The following is a 21,337-nucleotide window of genomic DNA, read 5'->3' as shown; positions in this document are numbered from 1 at the left end:
CTCCTGTAAAGTTCCGATAATTACGCTTAAACCACAAAGCCACCCCTCGATTCACCCCTCAATATGATAATAAGGTCATTATAATATGATTCAAAGTTGGACCATTAACATGTCCATGGATATAACAATCGTTCGCGACCTGAACAATATCGGGCAATCGTGCTCTGAAGAATACCATCATCTCGTTTTTACTATCACACCGCCCGCCACCGGAGTAGAGTTCATCCATACTACCTGGAGCCATTGCGGTCATCCACAGTGCGCTTCCAGAGATCTTTTTTGCCACGTACCATCCGACTTTGGAATGAGCTCCCCTCCACGGTGTTTCTCGAGGGCTATGACATATCCTTCTTCAAACGAGGCTTGTGAAGAGTACTTAACGGTAGGCGGCGGCTTGGCTCTGCTTCTTGCATTGCTGAAAACGATGGGCGACGGTAACCACTCACCATCAGGTGGGCCGTATGCTCGTCTGCCTACAAGGGCAATAAAACCTCGAAACCTGTATAGCATTTAAAGCATCGCAAAACCGTAATGCGAGCTTACAAATACGAGATTAAACCGTAAAACACGTTTTAAACATGAACTAGAGGTCCCGGAGTAGTCGAAATTCGACTATACCTATAATTGGAATTGTAAGTTTGTACACTATTATGATTGTATTTTATACTTCTATAATCACAAATTTACCCAAAACTACACTATAAAAAAATATTAACAAAGACAAACAATATTTAATCTATTCTCAATTTGACAACAGACGTCAAGAACAAAAGCTTGACAAAAAATAGTATGCATGCGTGTGTGCGTCAAATACATGGTATGTAGTGTGTGTAATGTTTTCTTTATTGATTTAATGTATCTTTTATGCATTATTTTAAAAAAATATTAGCATTGTGCACTTCTTCTCTATATTCTCTATAAGTGTGGAAAATTTCATACTCCTCCGTCCGCGCAATTTTCGTAAAAAGGGATACAAAGTTTTTGCTTCACGTATTAATATATAGATAACTAAACTACACTACTGCTACTGTATGCAATTTTCGACTGAACTACATTTAACGAATTGTACAGGTAAAATTTCATCCCAACACCCTTTTTTATTTAATTTTTATTGCTTAGATGGGTGGACGAGCTCACGGCCCACCTGGTATTAAGTGTTTACCAGCGCCCTTAGACATCTACAACGTAATTGCCGCCACCCACCTTGAGACATGAGTTGTGAGGTCTCACTTTTAACAGTACGACGGCTGCCCCGATCTTCAAACCGAAACGCATTACTGCTTCACGGCTGAAATAGGCAGGGCGATGGTATCTCCGAACCCGTCGCTTGCGACGAAGGGCTCGACGAGCGAATTAACCCATAGACACAGCCCACTGAGTTTCTCGCCGGATCTACTCAGCGGATCGCGTTTCCGATCCGGTGGTAGATTTTGCGAAGCACGGCTCTTGCTAGGGTTTGAGCTCCGGTTTGAGCCCCGTGAGCCGACCTACTAGTTAAGGTTACGCTGAAATAGCCTCTCAAGGCTATTAGCTTAGGTAGGAAAAAAAACCCACCAGTAATCCACCATCCAATTCCACCTCAGCCAAAAATAATAAAAAAACAATCATTGATATAATATATCATCAATGTTGTATAACATGCTTAAATTCAGTTTTTATTCATAGGTATCGACGTAGTGCTAAATTTCTCTAGAATGTAAACCACGTATTTTAGTTCAATTATTTACCCGCACGGACTCACAAGAGGTCCTACCACCAGTAAATCATTATTCATCACATCGTCAGATTCATTTAAGTACACCAAGGTCACTTAAAAACGAATCATATTATAGGGATATCATATTATATTGAATGATATATATCTATTTATTGTATGTATGTATTTTCTTTAATAATATTTTTTTTTTTGCTGATGTGGGTGGACGAGCTCACAGCCCACCTGATGTTAAGTGGTTACTGGAGCCCATAGACATCTACAACGTAAATGCGCCACCCACCTTGAGATAAGTTCTAAGGTCTCGGTGAAGTTACAACGGCTGCCCCGCCCTTCAAACCGAAACGCATTACTGCTTCACGGCAGAAATAGGCAGGGTGGTGGTACCAACCCGTGCGGACTCACAAGAGATCCTACCACCAGTATCATTCAATAGTACACCGCAACATACCTGCTGTATCTTTATCTGTCCAGAATTTCGGGTAATTAAACGGATGTCTGGAAGAAATCGCTTTTAACGATAAGACCGCCTATTGTACAAACGTATCTGCTTGTTGACTGTTTTCTGATGTTAATTGTATTTTGGTGTGCAATAAAGTATGTTTTCTCTCTCTTTCTTTCTCTCTCTCTCTCTCTCCCTCTCTTACTTAAATTACTGTGGATACGTCGTAATAAGCAAATTGATTTTGTTTTTATTGTGGGACAACGTTAAAAATTGTTTCCGAGTTTATAACGCACAGAGCCATTTTTACCGCATACCAATAGAATTTGGACTGTTTTTTTCTTACCTACACTTACCGGTCAATTAGAAATCACCCTTATGTTAGATTAGTTGTGAGTGTTGGATACGAAGCATGAAAAAATCCATCCAGACCCAGAATACTAAATATCCTTTGTCAAAAATGCAGTCTTCGATCGGGTATCGAACTCATGTCCAATGGGTAAGTCGCTAGATCAAAACTTCTCAACTAAAGAGGGGATCGTGAGGAAATGATAGATTTTCCTGGTTCGCCATTGAATTCTCTGTTCGTTCGTTCTACTATAACATTGGTACACGTTCTTAAGGATCCACCAGATCCAATAACCCTTGCATTAGACACCTTTAGCTATAACACTAGGAGAACGGACCCCGGTAACCGTACTCGGCAAAGAGTTCGACATGCAACCTAACCTAAATATCAGCCCGTTGAGTTTCTCGCCGGTTCTACTCAGCGGGTCGCGATTCTGATCCGGTAGTAGATTGATTCGCGGAGCAGTTGCTCTTGAGTTGTTAGATCTCCTTTGGAGGCGCTCGGGAAGCTGTTAGCAAATCCCACCCCTCCTGGCTGAGCCCTTGCTCGCCCACCTGCCCTGGTAAAACTGGAAAGGCCTCCGGGCCACCAGTAATCTCTCAAAAAAGTTAATATTAAAAACCTTTTTAGACTAAAAACGTTATTGTATTTAGTTGTATTGAATAATGCGAAGATGTACATATATGTATACATATATAAAATCGATTATATTAGTACACTAGTGTTACAAATTTGGAGTGATAGGGTCGAATAGGCTTGTTGTGTTAGAACTTAGGAAGCTTCGTGACAATTCGCATCCTTGAGGACAGAGAATATAGTGGAATATACTTTCGTTAATTATTTTTTTGTATTTATTATTTATTTATGTAATATTTGTATGTATTGCGAATGCGATGAAACTTTGTTAGAAGGTGGTGTGTAGATCAGAAGATTAATAAAACAAAAACACTTAATTTTTTTACGATTTTTTCTTTATCGATTCTTCGATTATTTGATTATTATGCTTTAGCAAAAACATTTGAAAACTTCTCCCTTGGATAGCCTGGCGGGATAGCCTGGCGGGATAGTCTGGCGGGATAGCCTGGCGGGATAGCCTGGCGGGATAGTCTGGCGGGATAGCCTGGCGGGATAGCCTGGCGGGATAGCCTGGCGGGATAGCCTGGCGGGATAGCCTGGCGGGATAGTCTGGCGGGATAGCCTGGCGGGATAGCCTGGCGGGATAGCCTGGCGGGTATAATGAGATATATAAAGCAGTATCCACTGACTGGACTATTCACCACCAAACGACGGCGGGAATAGTGGTGGCGTGAAGACAGGCTATCAGAAAGAATCGGGTAGAATTGAATTTCAGTGCAGTCACGTTTTGGGTAGACATAGTGTCGTGAGCATTTGAGTCTATATAAAAAAATTACATTAATGCGTTACCTTGAAGCACAGAAGCAACGGGTCAATGTGCTTCACAAAAGCATAATTTGCTTTTGCACTGACAAAAGCTTGGATTGATCGTTTTAGAAATACAAATTAGCTATTCTTGTCCATAGACTTAACTTGTTTGTGGCAGAAGTAAGCAATATTAGTTTGCTGTTGATGGTTATTGATTGATTGTTATATATGTTTTTTAGACACCGAAACACCAGTAAAAAAAACAGTCCACAAGCAATTTACAGAAAATCTGTAAAGGATAAAGATATAGCAGGCTTGACGCGGTGTCCTATTAACAATATATATCTACCGTTTACATTTATAATGAAATCATTATATGATTTATATACCAATATACCATACACATAATAAACCAACAGTATAGAAATTATAAAGCATACCTACAGCATAAAACACACATGCAAATAGCACTAAGCAGATAAGCAATACCGTCTTTACCATAAGGGCACACGGGGCCCGTGCCCAGGGCCCCCATTCTCAAGGGGTCCCGAAAGACCGACAATTTCTCTCACACGTTTATTCTCAAAACATTTTTGTCGGGCACATTACACTTTTTTCACAAATCAGTAATCAGAAGGTATTTACAAGACATATACTATGCCTGTAATAGAAGATTTTGCACAACAGAAAACCCGAAAGAAACCGTTATCGAAATCGTAACCAAAAAACCAGCAGCATTCTAATATCATTAATGACATATTTTAACATACTGTATTTGATTACCTATAATAAATGGTCTCATACTCAGTAAAAAAATATTATTATAATTCGCTTTTTTACTTTCCAATAGGGCCTCAAATTCTTGTGTGCCCAATGGCCCCATCCTAGTTTAAGACGTCCCTGCAGATAAGTAATGTTCGTTCGCCATTCTTTTAAAGCCGACCCTACAGTTTTGAGAGGCTAGTTCAGCCCATAGACTCCACGCCCACCTAAAGGTAAGTGGTCGAACTCTACTCCAATTGAAATACACGAGTGTTTCGATTTTACTCTGTCATGGTGGAAGTCCCACGTCTGATTCGTAAGCAAGATCGAATAATTGAGTTAATATATTTAACTGAAATTTACTTTATATAACTAGTAACAGTACATATCGGGTTAACAATAACTTAATAATTTAGTGAGCTTTAATTTTCTTGCAGATAATTTATTATTTTAACAAAAAGAAAAAATACCATACCTAAAAGCTTAAGAACGAAGGCGACTCAACCGATTTCTGTCCTTAAATCCGCAACATAAGCAGGCTCTTTTATGTTCTAATGATAGTAATATTTCAAGCCGGCACCGTCAACTATATAAAGTAACACGTCAGAGCACAAGTCATCATTCTACTTGTGACACACAGACGAAACACCTCGCATTATGAAGGTAACGAAAAAGTACTATTTAAGCTTTCGGTTAAAGTTTTTTTTTTTTCGATTTATTCGACTTTTGAGACAAAGGTTTGAATGAAAATTGCATTTTTTTATTTTTTTTTATTTTGTATTGTGAATATTCTAAGAGATACATGACAATAATAATTTTTATAAATTTTTTTTTTGGGGAAACTCTACTTTACTTTTACAATGTTAAAATACTTTTTGACTTTGTTAAAAGAGGTGGAGTTTCTCAATTCGACAGTATTTTTCTATGCGTATTACTTTTTTCTTGATCAACCGAGATGCATGATTTTTTTTTCCGTTTGAATTCTCTGTTTGATTTATTTGTTGTATGATCTCGTTTATCTTTATCAGGGTTCCAACCAGTAGTAGTATCTTTTGGGTCATCCTTCATGCAGATCAAGGACCGATGATGATACAATAATATTAAAGTCGTCGTGGCCTAAAGGATAAGACGTCCGGTGTATTCGTATCTAGCGATGCAACGGTGTTCGAATCCCGCAGGCGGATACCAATTTTTCTAATGAAATACGTGCTTAACAAATGTTCACGAGTGACTTCCGCGGTGAAGGAATTATTATTTGCGTAATTACTGGTAGTAGGATCTCTTGTGAGTCCGCACGGGTAGGTACCACCACCCTGCCTGTTTTTTCCGTGAAGCAGTAATGTGTTTCGGTTTGAAGGGTAGGGCAGCCGTTGTAACCACACTGAGACCTTAGAACTTATGTCTAAAGGTGGGTGGCGCATTTATGTTGTAGATGTCTATAAGCTCGAGTAACCACTTAACACCAGGTGGGCTGTAAGCTCGTCCACCGATCTAAGCAATAAAAAAATACTTTATCTTAATATATTACATAAAAAGACAAATTAGTCCGATATATGGTGCTTAGTGCGAGTTTTTTAACGTTCTCGATAGCGTAAAAGTTAACTCAAATTTGTATGGAGCTGGAACAGCGCCCCTAGCGGCAAACTAAGGTAAGCTAGAAGATAAAAAAAACTCGCAATAAGCACAATGATTACGACTGATTTTCGTTAGCAAGAATCACCTCTCCAGTTTAGTTCTTAAGCCACATAATAAGGTACAGTTTTTTTGTTTGTTTGTTTGTTTGAAAGACCTTTTTTTGTCACCAGTTCATCGTTGTTTTAATGGTTGTGGCCGCAGTAGCCTTCGCTGAGCCGCCGCCTTCGAAGAGGTAAATGAATTTCAATTTGAAAAAACTAATTTAATTAGAGCTCATGTCTTAAGGACGACATTTACTTCGTCCTTGCGTATGGGCTCTGGTAACCATTTAACACCGACTAAGCAATAAATAAAAGTTTCTTGCATATCACAGATTCTGCTTAGACTTTGATATCAGCGTAAATTTCTTGGCGCCACGGGTTTAGGAGTCGATGGCAAATCAATAAAACTGCAAATTTTATTCTCATTATCGTTACCAACAATATATTGTTGTGAGTCCGCACGGGTAGGTACCACCGCCTTGCCTATTTCCGCCGTGAAGCAGTAATGCGTTTCGGTTCGAAGGGCCGGGCAGTCGTTGTAACTATACTGAGACTTTAGACTCATATCTAAAGGTGGGTGGCGACATTTACGTTGTAAACGTCTATGGGCTCCGGTAACCGCTTAACACCAGGTGGGCTGTGAGCTCGTTCAACCAACTAAGCAATAAAAAAAAAATCGTTTTTTTTTTAATTCACACCGAAATGTGGTCTTTATTGTAAATGTTTTAACAAGTGGAAGATGAAGTTAGGGAATCCTAATCAAACTTACCATGTTTCAGCTACCTCCCGCCTTCTCCGTTAACCAGAAACGCTGGGTATCCCCAAGGCCCTCATGGTTTCGGAGGTGCCCCTCAAGTGGTAGCGGCCAGGACTCTAGAAGGTCAGGGAATCCATGGGGCTTTCGGCCACGGACAAGCAGGACATGACGATCACGAAGACGACAGCATCCACGGAAATGGATTCGCAAGGTAAAGATGCGGAGTTCTATATCAGAAAGAGACCGGGAAAGTGGTAACGGCAGCCACGACTTGATCTCACCTTTGAGAAGAGTGTGTTTTTTTCTTCCTACCTAATCGGTGGTAGCCTAAGGGGTTATTCCAGCTATGCCCGGACTGGTAGGTGAGCTCACGGGCTCAATCTGAGAGAATTTGCTAACATTAGCTCTAGCAAGAGCAGTGCTTCGCAGAATCCACCACCGAAACGGAATCGCGACCCGCTGAGAAGATCCGGCGAGAAACTTTGTAGATGAGAGGAGTGTGTGCTTGGAACAGTAATTTCGAGATTCTAATAAGCTAAATTAAATAGGCAAAAGGCTTAGGTCATTAGTCTTGTAGTCGTCGTGGTCTAAAGGATAAGACGTCCGGTGCATTCGTGTTGAGCGATGTACCGGTATTCGAATCTCAGGCGGGTACGGGTATCGTGTAATAAAAATTTAACCCGCAAAATTATAATTTGCGTAATTACTGGTGGTAGGACCTCTTGTGAGCCCGCGCGGGTAGATTCCACTACCCTGCCTATTTCTGCCGTGAAGCAGTAATGCGTTCCGGTTTGAAGGGTGGGGCAGCCGTTGTAACTATACTTGAGACCTTTGAACTTATATCTCAAGGTGGGTGGCGCATTTACGTTGTAGATGTCTATGGGCTCCAGTAACCACTTAACACCAGGCGGGCTGTGAGCTCGTCTACCCATCTTAGCAATAAAAAAATATATAGAAGAAATGTACATGTTTCTTCACGTCTCATTTGTCTTCAGGGGTTCTCATCACGGCCATGGCTTTGGTGCTCAAGGGAGGCACGCCGACCAACAAGGATACGACCACAACGCCGCAGCCTTCGGCAGGAACGCCGTGGAAATCGATGCTGTAAGTTAAACTACGCTTATTTATTTATTTATTACACTTCATATAAAATTTACATTGGCGGACTTAATGCCTAAGGCATTCTCTACCCGTCAACCAAAGGTAGTGCAGAGTGAATAGTGGGAGGTGCAATGAAATTTATATTAAGTTACAAATACATACACACAAACATACATACATATATATATAATACTTTATACAGTATTCAAAAGAATATATTAATAAATTTCCATAACCAATAACTTCATCTTAATAAGTTCATGACGATTCCGCTAGCTTTTCCCACAACTTTCTTTTTTGCTTATCACGTACTGTCCATATTATGCATCATTCGCAACCCCTCAAACACATACACCGAGAACTGCTTAATCATCACGCAGCTGATACTTTTGGTCGTTTTAGAAGATCACTCTTGTTCTCTTAACATACGAACTTGCTTGCGAATGCTTAAACGACAGCTTAATTAACATCAATCTATGGAGGGTAGAGGTAAGGAGAGTAGTCTCATATGGGAGAAGCTTGAAAAAGTGTCCCACTTTCAGCACTAAGTAACAGTTAAAAAATCCTCCAGAATGGCGCTAGCATAGGCACAGGGTATGATATGAATTGAGCAGTTGTTAACTGATTGAAGTATGCTGAGTTAGGAAATTTAATATATTTAATGTCTAGAGTAGTTAGTGACAGTGTATTATACAAGACCTCACATAATTTCGTCAGTATAACCTAAAATTATCGCTGTGGTAAAACGTGGAGACATTGATTACATTTTCTTATCAGCTTTAAATAAAATACTTTTTGTAATTTGTGTAGTGCTTACAGTTCTTTCGTCCTTTATTATTTCTCTAACTTATTCTAATAACTTCCAGTGTCTTTTTTAAAATTTACCCGGTTGCTACTGTAGCGCCACCTTTATTTAGCAGATTTTAACGGACACTTTTCACACACAGAGACGGTTCTCCTTACCTCTACCCTCCATACATCAATCATAGACGCGGGACAGAGAAGCTATTTAAATCGCCGTGTTAATATTGACCACGCTTTTCCACTGCGCCTCATGCTTCGTACCTTTGGCCATCATTCGCTGCCCATTACCGCCCCTCATCATTTGCAGAGCGAACCGGCCAACTACAACTTCGGTTATATGGTCAATGACCATTTCGAGGGCACGGAATTCGGGCATCAAGAGGAGAGACACGAGGAACACGCCCAAGGGGAGTATCACGTTGTCCTGCCCGATGGTCGTAAGCAGGTACTCCGTGAAACAATTGCTTCTCGTACATAAAACATCACTCATTAACTTAATTAACTAACATTGGTCCTTCAAACATTTGGTAGTAAAGCGATCGGTATCGGTAGGCAGCGGCTTGGCTTTGCCCCTGGCATTGCTGAAGTCCATAGGCGACGGTAACCACTCACCATCAGGTGGGCCGTGCGCACGTCTGCCTACAAGGGCAATTAAAAAAAAGGGATTTATCACACATTCATGGAGGGTTTGTAGGCGTTGCAATGCTATCAGTTAAATAACTTCAAAGGACATAGAGATAGAAAAACGATAGGATATCCAGTGTGTAATTCAACAAACCATTAACATTCAATAGTTAAGATAATTGTTGTGTAATATTTGCTATTTACGCAAAAAATCAAATTTTCAAAAACAAAAGAAAATCGCGTAATTCCAATCGAAAGATTGACCTCAAGTCTCAAGATGTGTGGCGGCAGTCACACTGTGATGCCTATGTGCTTCGGTAACCACTTAACACCAGATGGGCCGCGAACTCGTCCACCCATCTAAACAATAATAAAAGCATATTAACGTTAACGTAGGCTGTTTAAAGCTTAATAAAAAAGTATATTAAATGATGTATTGCTAAGTTTTATCGTGTGTGATATGATCACATTGAATCATCCTGTATCTGGAATTGCTCTATATCAGTAACACAATCAGAAATCACCCTGTATAGTCAAGGCGGTGCGGCCGGCATCGATTGACATTTTTTGCTTTTAGATGTAGAATTTAGATGGCGTATTCACAGAAATGAATCCTAATGAGATTTCATTAAAATTATTAATATAATTACTTCATCGTAATTTTATTGTTTGTAATTATGATGTTTTACGTGTTTAACGAGCCAAGTATGTTTGTATTACTTTTTAACAGCAAGATCAAGGTCACAATTTAACAATAAACAAATTGTTATTTTCTTTGGTAGGTACATCAAGATTTGCATGGCGTCGGCTCGTAAAAATAATAGTGATAATAGAGGGTTAATCTTTGTAAACTCACGCTGTGACAGCGAGGAATGGGGGCGTTGTATTGTTTTCACGTACACATCCCGATTGAAATGCGATCCGAGTTTCTAGCGTTCAAATTGCACGTCAGAGGAAAAGGACAGTCGCCCTTATTGCATGTGTATTGCCTCACAAAAACCCAGAATCACTAAAAGTACTTCGATGACGAAACTGCAAAAAATACTCGAAAATATTATTGATATTCGTTTACATCGTCTCAAAGTTTTTCGTCTGTGTGTTGCATGTCGCGTGACGGTCGGCCGCGGAGTAGGGATAAAGTGAAAGGCGCTCGTCAGAGCAGCCAAGGCCAATATGGCGGCACCTATAGTTCGCAGTTGACCGTGTAGTGTATAGACTCCACGCTATTTTGTTTGTTTTTGTCAGTGTTTAATGTAAATGTTGTTTGTCAGAGTTAAATGTCTATAATGTGAAAAAAAGTTTCACTTTTACCGTGGTTTCATAAAACCACACATTCCTTTTTTTTTATATTTCTAACGCGTGAAAATTCTCGGTCTGTTTAAGGATTAAGTTTAAATCTTTGTTTCAGACCGTGAGCTACCAGGCCGACGAGCGCGGTTTTAAGCCGCACATTTCTTACGAAGACTCCGAGGACTCGCGATCCGGATACGACGCGAACGCGAACAATCACGCTGGCTACGACGGTAATGGTGCGAACGGTTTCCATGGCAACCACAACGGCCACGATTCGGAGTCGCATGGCGACTTCTCGCATCACGCCGGCTTCGGACGCAACGGCGAACACGCCCACAATGGGAAATCCCGCAACGGATACTGACCACCGTGTGTCCTAGTTTTGTATATTCCGTATTCGATTTAAAGTAAATATGGAAATTGACTTTGAATTTTAAAATAACTCGATGAATAATTGAAACATAGAGGATTATATAGTTCCGATCTTCAACTGAAATTCAAAGTCAAAGTCGCGTTTTACATCGAAATTCTATTTATATATGTGGCCGTCAGCGTAAAATCATTCATAATCATGAATTGCATAATTGTATATTGCAATTTATTTAAAATAAAATTTATTTTGATGCAAAACCGGCCTATTCATAGTTTCGCCCATAGATAACAGATGGCTCTGTAACCATTATTTTTGCGCGTATTGTTTTTTTGCCTACTCAGATTCAAAATAATGAAAAAATAAACCTTAAGGCCAGATTGGGCCATTTTTGCGCTGACCGCCTTATATCTCATTATGAATTTTTATTTCACACGCCATTTTGGTAAATGTTCTATATTATGTATATGTTAAATAAATATTGAATCATAAACAGTTTTTCTTTTAGTCATCGATGTATTACCATTTAGTAATTAGTGACGGTATACATGCAACGTCTACGGACTTTGTAACTACTTAGCATTAGGTAGACTGCGAACTCGTTCACATATCTACGTGATAAGAACAAAAAGTTTTAGCGCTAGTCTAATTAGGCGGAACATCAATTTCCTAGTCTAACATAAGTCATCTTATTGACAAGTTCAATTCAAACATTTGCTTTCGATAAATCATTCTAATTGATATTACAAATTAAAATTACCCGCCCGATTAACTGATTAGATCATTTGTTTAATCTTGATAAGTACTTTTTTGTTCTATTAATTTTGTTAAGGACGACGCAAACATTTTCCTTCTCTATCCTATTCAGATTTTGAATCGTTCACAGCGGGAATAGTGTTTCAATGGGACATCTATTAGATATATAGATAATATTTTCCTATTCGCCTCTATGCTAAATCAAATTAAAGTTCCGAACTGGTACCCGTAGATAATACTTAGATGTCACCAACCTTGAAACATCATGGCTTCGGTTGCATTGGCGGTTGTTTTTTTTTTATTGCTGTTGGCCCACCTGTTAAGTGGCTACCGAAGCCTATAGACATCTACAACGTAAATGCCGCCACCTGCCTTGAGAGACATGAGTTCTAAAGTATCACTTTTTAAATACGGCTGCCCCGCCCTACAAACCGAAACCCGTTACTGTTTCACGGCAGAAATGGGCAGGGTGGTGAGAAATGGGCAGAAATGGGCACCTACCCGTGCAGACTCATAAGACGTCCTACCACCAGTAATTATGCAAATTTTTATTTTGCGGATTTTTTATTCTTATTAACCGATATTATTCCTTCATCGTGAATGTCAATCGTGAACATTTGTTAAGTACGTATTTCATTGGAAAAATTGGTACCCGCCTGCGGGATTCGAACACCGGCGCATCGCTATATACGAATGCACCTGACGTCTTATCCTTTAGGCCACGACGACTTTAAAATTCTGCACAAAAGTATACTTCGGGGAGAAAAACAGATAGATTGGAGAAGGTTGTCGATTCACCATGATTCTCCAAAGCGTTGGCATTAATGGGCATTGTCTACGATTGCTATGAAGGGGTCGTGGTGGCATCTGACCTTGGCGCAGAAGCCATGGATGCGAAATGAATAATTTTGACATAATTCAAACATTCTTAGAATATGGTATGAATTGTCCATGTTTCGTTTTTTTTAAAACCAAATTAAATTATCCGGAAATTTGACGTAGATTCTTAGTTTAGTTTAATCAACAGGCTTAATTAAAACTTTAGCCTCTTCAGGAAACTTGGCATCCCACCCCACCTGGCTTCCCACCTCTCCTGGTTGAGCCTTTACTCACGCACTGTCCTAGTGAAACTAGAAACGCCTCCGGACCACTGGTAATTCTTCAATCATAAAAAAAGGAAATTGGCAAACATGTTTGGTTTTTTTGATTTATCTACTCATATATTTAACTCCACGCCAAATGGTCATAACGTGTATATGTGGACATAATTATTTTTTATTTATTAATATTTATGTAATAAAAAAAAATTACTTATTGATTTGTTTACTATAATATATAAAGTAAAAATTTAAAGTCGTCGTGGCCCAAAGGATAAGACGTTCAGTGCGTTCGTGTTGAGCGATGCGCCGGTGTTAAAATCCCAGACGGGCACCACTTTTTCTAATGAAAAATACGTACTTAACAAATGTTCACGATTGACTTCCACAGTGAAGGAATAATAACTTCGTGTAATAAAAATCAACTCTGCAAAATTTAAATTTGCGTAATTATCGGTGGTAGGACTTCTTCTGAGTCCGCACGGACCTTGCCTATTACTGCCGTGAAGCAGTAATGCGTTAAATAGGCGGGGTAGTGGTTTCTCCCAGCCTATTTACATAAGACGCCCTGTCTACCATCACTATTTCGCGTCATAAATAAGCACGGCTGGACCACGCTGTCTTGTGAAGCGATACTACTAAACATTAAGTTTCATCCACTTACCTACCTTAAGCCCTAACCGATTATCCATCATCCACCGTTAAATCTAACATTATTTTTTTATAATTCAAAGCAACCTTGAAATCCCTTCCGCTTAATCAAACAAGAATTGCACCATGATAATTAACTCTAAAATCAATATTTGATTTATCTATCAAGGCCTCCTAATTGTTTGATCTATATTTAAGGATTAGTATAAAAACTGAGATTTAACGATTATCAGACATCATTAGTCTTACAGATCTCAGTTAACACAAAATGAAGGTAAGTACGTGGTTAATTCTTGTTTTAAAAATATCGGAATAAAAAAAGCCCCTTAAAATATTGGTCGTGTAACACGCGTATTGTATTTTTTCTAATTTATTTTTAAAAGTGTCGAAAATTTTTCTTTTAAATCTACATAAATTTATTTTTGTGTTTTCTTATGCTAAAAATCCGAAATCCGACGTTTGAGTAGTGAAAATTTAAACAACACATTTATTGATATTTATATACTACGTATGTAAAATAGTAGAAATTTTTTTCTTTTCTTAGATTGGTGGACGAGCTCAAAGCCCCCCTGTTGTTAAGTGGTTACTGGAGCCCATAGACATCCACAACGTAAATGCGCCACCCACCTTGAGATATAAGTTCTAAGATCTCAGTATAGTTGCAACGGCTGCCCCACCCTTCAAACCGAAACGCATTACTGCTCACGGCAGAAATAGGCGGGATGGTGGTACCCACCCGCGCGGACTCACAAGAGGTCCCACCACCAAATTAATATTTCTATTATTGTTTTATGTTAGTAATTAAATTTAACTTATAGTATTTTTTGTTCAGGTTACAATCGCTTTCTTATTGGTCCTCGGATCCGTGTCAGCTCTCGGCTCAGGACCTTATCTGCCCAGCGGCTGGAAACCAGATGGACCAGCTTTTTATCTTCCATCCGAAACTGAGGTATACTCCACGGACACTTCTGCCCATCCAATAAACAAAAATCGACCGTAATCATTACAGCTCAAGACTCAGATTCATTTACATTTCCATTTTTGCTTTGATGATGACAGCTATAAAAAAAAGTAATTTCTAAACAAATGTTCATTATAATAATACTCATCACTCATTAGAAAAACAAAGCTACATATAGACATATAGACAAGACAGTGGTACTCAACTTGTTTATCTTTACGTAATTATATATGTATGTATTTATTTATTTATTTGGGAAACCAACAAACAGTACAATACAAACATATAATATTAAAAAAAATAGGCTAAAACAATAATTAAATATGTTTCCACCATCAAAATCACATATAAGTAAAACAGTGAAAAAAGGAAGAAAAAAATAGACAAATTTACAAACTTAAGATTACCCAACCCAAAAAAGCAACACACAATACGCACATATTATTATGTACTCCAAATTACACTAAAAAAAAATAATAATACTCATAGATTCTTTATTTTTTAAGAGATTTTATGACCTGGTGACTAAGACTTTTAGGTCAAGTCTTATTTTAATACTCATAGATTATGTATTATTATGTACATAGATTAGGTGGGTCAATTCTGAGGGTTTTGTGTCTAATGTGTGTGCTTGCAAAGACCGTTGTTCCAATGACCGGACTCATCTCCCGAGCATGGAGATATCAGCATGAACGGCGACTGGTGAAAGTATTAGTTAGAGGGGAGTTTAAGTAGGATAGCGGAGCTTGGCCGGGAAAACACTAGAAAAAAGAAGAAGAAGCACCGTATCATCCTGCCTATTTCTACCGTAGTCATACGACATTTCGACTTAATGTTTCATGGTCACATCAAATTCGCATTTTGATGTTTATAGTCATATCTACTTAGCACCAGGCGGGCCGTAAGCGAAAAACCATCAAACCAATAAATGAGGCCGTCAGCGCAAAAGTGGCCTAACCCACAATTTTAACCCAAAAACCGATCTATCCATAGTTTCACCCGAAGATAACAGATGGCTTTGTATACATTATTTTTGCGCATATTGTTTTTTTGCCTATACAAATTCAAATTCATGAAACTTATACCTCATTGCTCCATAATAACTATGCTACTAAGGTTAGGCCACTTTTGTGCTGACTGTCTCAAATAAGAAATAGATATGAAGACCTAAGAAGATATTCTATAACGCATGTATATCTCCTCATCTATCCCACCTCAAGGCTTTACTGATCTGACCTGTATTTTCAGGGTAGATCGCATCAAGCGTCTGAAGTGTTGAATATTAGGCCGAGCTCATATCTCAGCTGGTCAATATATAAAATGCTACTAATAAACGTTGTTAAATTTCAGGTAAAACCAGATAATCCTGTGAAAGAAGTTCTGTACCAAGAAACTGAGGCGTCGGGCTCCGAAGGTCTGCGCGAGTATGGTCCTCCCAAGGTGGAGATCAACCAGGGTCTACCTGATGAGGTGACCGAACAGTTCTTCTCTTCTGAAGTCGTAGAAACTAAATCCGAAGTGGCTGTAGAAGAAAAAGAGACTATTACTGAAGGTAAGTCTTGTCAAATCAAAAAGAGTTTTTATGTTATTCAGAGCAAACATTTAATTAAATGTAGAGCGTCCAGATAGTGAATTTACTATCTGGGCGCTTTCAGTGTAAGCTTAAAACAACGTGGATCCTCGTATGAGGTTCGGCACTGCCCAAAAAAAAAACATATTCCCACCACTTCGAGCCACTTCGAACTTTGTGCCATCATTTAATAACTTAGCCAATGCGGCGGTCAAATCAAATCGTCGACAATGAAGTTGTATATTTACATTGGCTAGTATTCGTGTAATGTAAATTCGACCATCATCAAAGACAACTCAAGATTTAGATTCGTTTACATTTCATTTTCATTGTTTTGCTTTCGACATGATTGTCACTTGAGAATAAAGAGTTTTGATATTATAACCTTATTACTTCCCTTTAAATTGCAGTTGTAGTAGAAGAAAAGACAGTTGAAAAAGAAGAAGTTGCGGTCACCGAATCCGCAGTTGCTGAGGAAGGAAAGGCAGAACAGACGGAGTCAGTGGACACTGGCTCCGTGGAAGTCGCAGTCACCGAGACTACTGTTGTTCAGGAAGAAAAGAAGACAGAACAGGTGGAGGCAGTTGAAGCTGAGGCTGTAACTGTTGCAGTAACAGAGTCTGCTGTTGTTGTTGAAGAAAAGAAGGTAGAGCAGGAAGATTCGGTTGAAGCTGCCGCTGTAGAAACTGGAGTCCAGGTTGCAGTTGAACAAGTCACTAGTGCTTCTGTGGGTATTTTATTTTGAAAAATGACTCAACTGGATGTGGCTTAACTGAGAAGCAGTGATGCATTTCGGTTTGAAGGGAGGCTCAGTCGTTATGCTAATTAATTGAAGCTTTGACCACATGTCTCAAGGCAGACGCAGCATTGGCATTGTGATGTCCTTCACCCATCTATGCAATAAATTAAGCTTCAAATTTAGACAGTAATTCGAAATTTGTCTTAATCAGGTCCATGGTTAATCTAAGCTAAGTTACTACTTATGTCATGTAGGTTATTTAATTATTTTTTTAGCAGAAACATAAAAAAATCATCTTTAAAACCAGTACAGAGTTTGAAGTAAAAAAAACTAAATAAATAAAATAAAAATCAAATGAAATTGCATAACGAATAATTAAACTAGATAGCCGAAGTCGCAATTGAAAAATGACAATAAAATAAATGCGCCGGAATCACCTTAAAAATAATTGATCACATTAAATCCAAGCTTATCCTAAAACAAACTTTACTTGTTTTAGGCTGAACAGAATGCTATACAACAAACCGAAGAGGCAACTGAAAATCTGGAAAAAACGATAACCGCTGAACTCACAACTGACACTGTAAAGACAACCGTCGAAGAAGTCACTGAGGCTGTATTGACAGTAGCAAACGAAGAATCACAGCAGAATAATGTTGAACAAACCGTCAAAGAAAATACCGAATCAAAAGTCGTTGAACAGACTGTCGAAGTCAAAGTTGACACGACCGACTCCGTAAATGCCGAGCAGGAAATAAAAACTGTTGAAGAAGGCATCAAGAATATAGCCGAGGCTTTAGTGATTCTCGAAAATGAGGTCAAAGCCGAACAGGTGAGATCGTAGACTCAATAATTCTTCTTCTTAGTCGAATACTTCATTGCTGAAGGTCGTGTCTTTGAAAGCCCTTCGTGGCTCTTTGTACCCTCAGCTTCCATTTGCTTCGGTTTTCGGCTTCTCTCAGGGCGTTCGCAACAGAGAGTCCAGTGACCGCAGTTATCTAATCCGACCAACGGTTTGGTGGCCGGCCGGCGGGTCTTTTCCCTTCCACCTTGCTCACCACAATCAATCTTTCGGTTGTCTGGTGGCCGTCAAGCAATATGACCAAAGTAACCAAGAACCTTCTGGTAGCAAATCGTCGACAGTCTCTTTTCTATACGAAGTTGCTCGAGGACAGATTTGTTTGTTCTCTTGGCGGTCCACGGTATGCTACCAAGATGAAACTAGTCCGGACGTTGGTTTTCTCGATTTTCCTCTATGGTGCAGAGTCGTGGACTCAATAATACTTGACTCAATAAGACCTTGAATAACCAACATATAGTCTTATAGTCTAATCTGGCGTTAAATTCATTTTCATTTCAACAAATTAATTTTCTTTGAAGTTTATCTCTTAATATTTAGGTGTATATTATTATAATAACGTATTATAAAGAACTATTTTGTAAAATGATATTTTTTAATGCAATAATAATTTTACGAAACATTAATAGACGTTAGCCCAATATTCTAAAGGCAACAGTCGTCTGGTGACCATCGAAACTATATAAATTAAATAAAACGCCAGAAATAATAAACCGCAAAATTAGTTTGAATTATTTCTATGATTCACGCAAAACCAACAGCGAGACCTAATATACACATATATGGTTTCTAATATACCATATATTTATCATTTCTAATTGAAACAAGAGGGCTTCTCATCTTTTTGTAAATTATGCAGACAAGTGAAATCTGTACGATATAAGAAATTTTCGTCATGTATAAATTATACCAGAAGTATACTTAGTGTCGAGATGTCTATTGCAGAATAAGCCGTGACCGAATATTTAGTTCTTAATACAAAGATTGTAATCATTAATTAACATAATAGAGTACATTTTTACTATCTATTGTCACCGCAGGTCGCCACTGAAGTTCAAAAATCGGACGAAGTTTCAAGGTAAGTGACATTTTCTTTAACTGCTTAGACCGGTAGACGAGTTCACGGCCCGCCCGCTGTTAAATGCTTACCGGAGCTCATAGATATCAACAAGGTAAATGCTGTTACCTACCTTGAGGCATGAGTTCTAAGTCTCAGTATTTAATAGTGCCACGGCTGCCCCACCCTCCGAAGGCGTTACTACTTCGCAGTAGAAATTGGGAGAGTGTTAGAACCTACCCGTGCGGGCTCATTAAACACCCTACCCTTTCTATAAGATGGATCTATCACCTGTCGCGGAATTCCATTGGATGTAGGTAGCATTGGGCCAGTCATTATGGCTATCGTTCAAAGAAGCTTAAATCCGGCTGTGGACGTCCTTTGAATAATGATAATATAATTGTAAACACAGACTTTTTTTTCCTACCATTGCTGATAGCCTTGAGAGGCTATATCAGTTTCGCCCTAACGTGTAGGTGAGCTCACGGGGCTTAAATCGGAGTGTTGCTAACACTGGCCCTAGCAAGAGCAGTGCTTCGCAGAATCTACCACCGGATCGGAAACGCGACCCATTGAGAAGATCCGGCGAGAAACTCAGTGGGCTGTGTCTGTAGGTTAATTCGCTCGTCGAGCCCTTCTTCGCGAGCGACGGGTTCAACGCGAACGGTGATCAGAGAACACAGATCAATCAACGAGTCGTTATATCAAGCAGCCGCATTGGGTTTTCGAGTATATTTTAAATTGGCTTGCGGCTTGAGGCCAATAGCCTGAAATAATAAAGCTAGAAATAGTAAATCAAGATAGGTAAACTGGAGAGTATTTCCAAGGCCGTAAAAATTGTAATTGGTAGACTGAATTCATCAGGAAGTTAGACGGCTTATAGGATAATTTTTATGACAAAGTGCGTTATGGATGTGACTATCAAGAACCAGTTGTTAGAGTCTTTTCATTTATATGCAACTTGTTCTCGAATTTTCAAGTCTTCATTATTTTTCCAGTAACGCTGAAGTCCCGATTGGCTTTCTCGAATACGGTCCCCCCGGCTTCAGGGAGTACGGGCCACCTAAAGGGGATGAGCTTTTGAGGACTGTCGTTCAGGTAAGACAAAAAGCGCCTTATGAATGAATGAATGATGAATGATTTATTATATTTCAGACAACAAAAAGTTCATATGTATACATAGTGTCATTGAAACATACTTAAAATTAACAAAACCAATCAAATAAAAAAGATACATTTATAAAAAATATTTATGTCCGGACCTTAGCACATTACAGTAATGTTGTCCTATAATACGTATTGGTTTTACAGGAATCATTGAGCCTCCAGCCCTTAGCCAGCAACGAGCTTAGGAAGCGTCGCTTCTCTCCTAAATTCAGGTAGCTATACTCCGAATAAACGATTTTTTTTGTTACATACTTAAGCATGTTAATACCGCTTGGAAAGTTGAAGTCGATCCCCCCATCATAACCACGGGGGTCCTAAGGCCACAAATTACCGGATAATTTGTCGCAACTTTCTATGAATTTTGGGTGGACGAGCTCACGGCCCACCTGATGTTAAGTGGTTACCGAAGCCCATAGACATCTACAAATTAAATGTCGCCACCTAGCTTGAGACATGAGTTCTAAGGTCTCAGTTTTTAGAGCACAACCGTTGTCCCATCCTACAAACCAAAACGCATGACTGCTTCACGGCAGAAATAGTATATAAGTTCTTTAAGTAATTTATCGTAAATAATAACCAAAGACCCAAAGAACCACAAGAAACCAAGCAGTACCGATCTTATAGCTCTATTGTCGAGAATTCATATGGGGGTTTTTATGTTTTCGTCCCACTGATAACGGTTACATGATACACCGATCTAAAAGCTTCCTTATAGTGTGTGCTTTCAAACAAAATTTTGTTACATCCATAATATTAATTTCAAAGGTTTCTAGTTATTATTTGTACTTGTTTCAGGTCAACTAAGAAGCACTGAAGATATCAAAGCGAATTTTAATCATATTAATCGATTTACAGTATTACGTAATTCATTTATATTATTATATAATTTCATTTATGACCAAAATGTACTTTACAGCTAAATAAATATGTGAGAAGATTCCGTAGAAAGCGATATTGTGTATCAAAAGAGACAATACGAGAGAGAATAAAAGAGATTATAACATCGACAAAAGCGAAACTGACTTAGTAAATACTTAATGCTGTTTAACTAAGCTTACGTTGGCGTTCCAAAGATGGCCGCTTGGCGCCAAATTCACAAATTATATGTCAAAAATGAAATTAGTATGAATTATCACAAATAATTTTTGTGATCTAACCTGTATTTCTGTGATTTGATTAAAAAGGAGAAATAATTCTTAGACGCG

The 21,337-nt window shown here is 38.8% G+C and overlaps 2 protein-coding genes across 4 annotated transcripts; both read left to right on the top strand.

The window, feature by feature from the left end:
- Positions 1 to 5,253: 5,253 nt before the first annotated feature.
- Positions 5,254 to 11,740, top strand: LOC114247624 (uncharacterized). 2 transcript variants are annotated; one of them, XM_028180627.2, is made up of 6 exons: positions 5,254 to 5,313; positions 6,456 to 6,517; positions 7,106 to 7,294; positions 8,079 to 8,187; positions 9,296 to 9,433; positions 11,021 to 11,740. In XM_028180627.2, exons 1-6 carry the CDS (start codon positions 5,308 to 5,310, stop codon positions 11,267 to 11,269), a joined length of 753 nt encoding a protein of 250 aa, XP_028036428.2. In that variant the 5' UTR covers positions 5,254 to 5,307; the 3' UTR covers positions 11,270 to 11,740. The 2 variants fall into 2 exon arrangements, with proteins under 2 accessions (XP_028036428.2, XP_089594316.1); XM_089738190.1 differs by lacking the exon at positions 9,296 to 9,433 and having other exon boundaries at positions 11,021 to 11,739.
- Positions 11,741 to 14,030: 2,290 nt separating this feature from the next.
- On the top strand, positions 14,031 to 21,103 carry LOC114248845 (uncharacterized). Of its 2 annotated transcripts, XM_089738019.1 has the most exons (10): positions 14,031 to 14,053; positions 14,612 to 14,728; positions 16,091 to 16,292; positions 16,721 to 16,812; positions 16,873 to 17,037; positions 17,549 to 17,881; positions 18,949 to 18,986; positions 19,964 to 20,063; positions 20,277 to 20,344; positions 20,928 to 21,103. In XM_089738019.1, exons 1-10 carry the CDS (start codon positions 14,048 to 14,050, stop codon positions 20,944 to 20,946), a joined length of 1,140 nt encoding a protein of 379 aa, XP_089594145.1. In that variant the 5' UTR covers positions 14,031 to 14,047; the 3' UTR covers positions 20,947 to 21,103. The 2 variants fall into 2 exon arrangements, with proteins under 2 accessions (XP_089594145.1, XP_028038062.2); XM_028182261.2 differs by having other exon boundaries at positions 16,721 to 17,037.
- Positions 21,104 to 21,337: the final 234 nt, after the last annotated feature.

Source organism: Bombyx mandarina, chromosome 24 (genome assembly GCF_030267445.1).
Source record: "Bombyx mandarina strain Sakado chromosome 24, ASM3026744v2".
Classification (NCBI taxonomy): Eukaryota; Metazoa; Arthropoda; class Insecta; order Lepidoptera; family Bombycidae; genus Bombyx; species Bombyx mandarina.
Note: the sequence above shows the minus strand (reverse complement) of the source record. Positions and strands in the feature narration are given on the sequence as shown.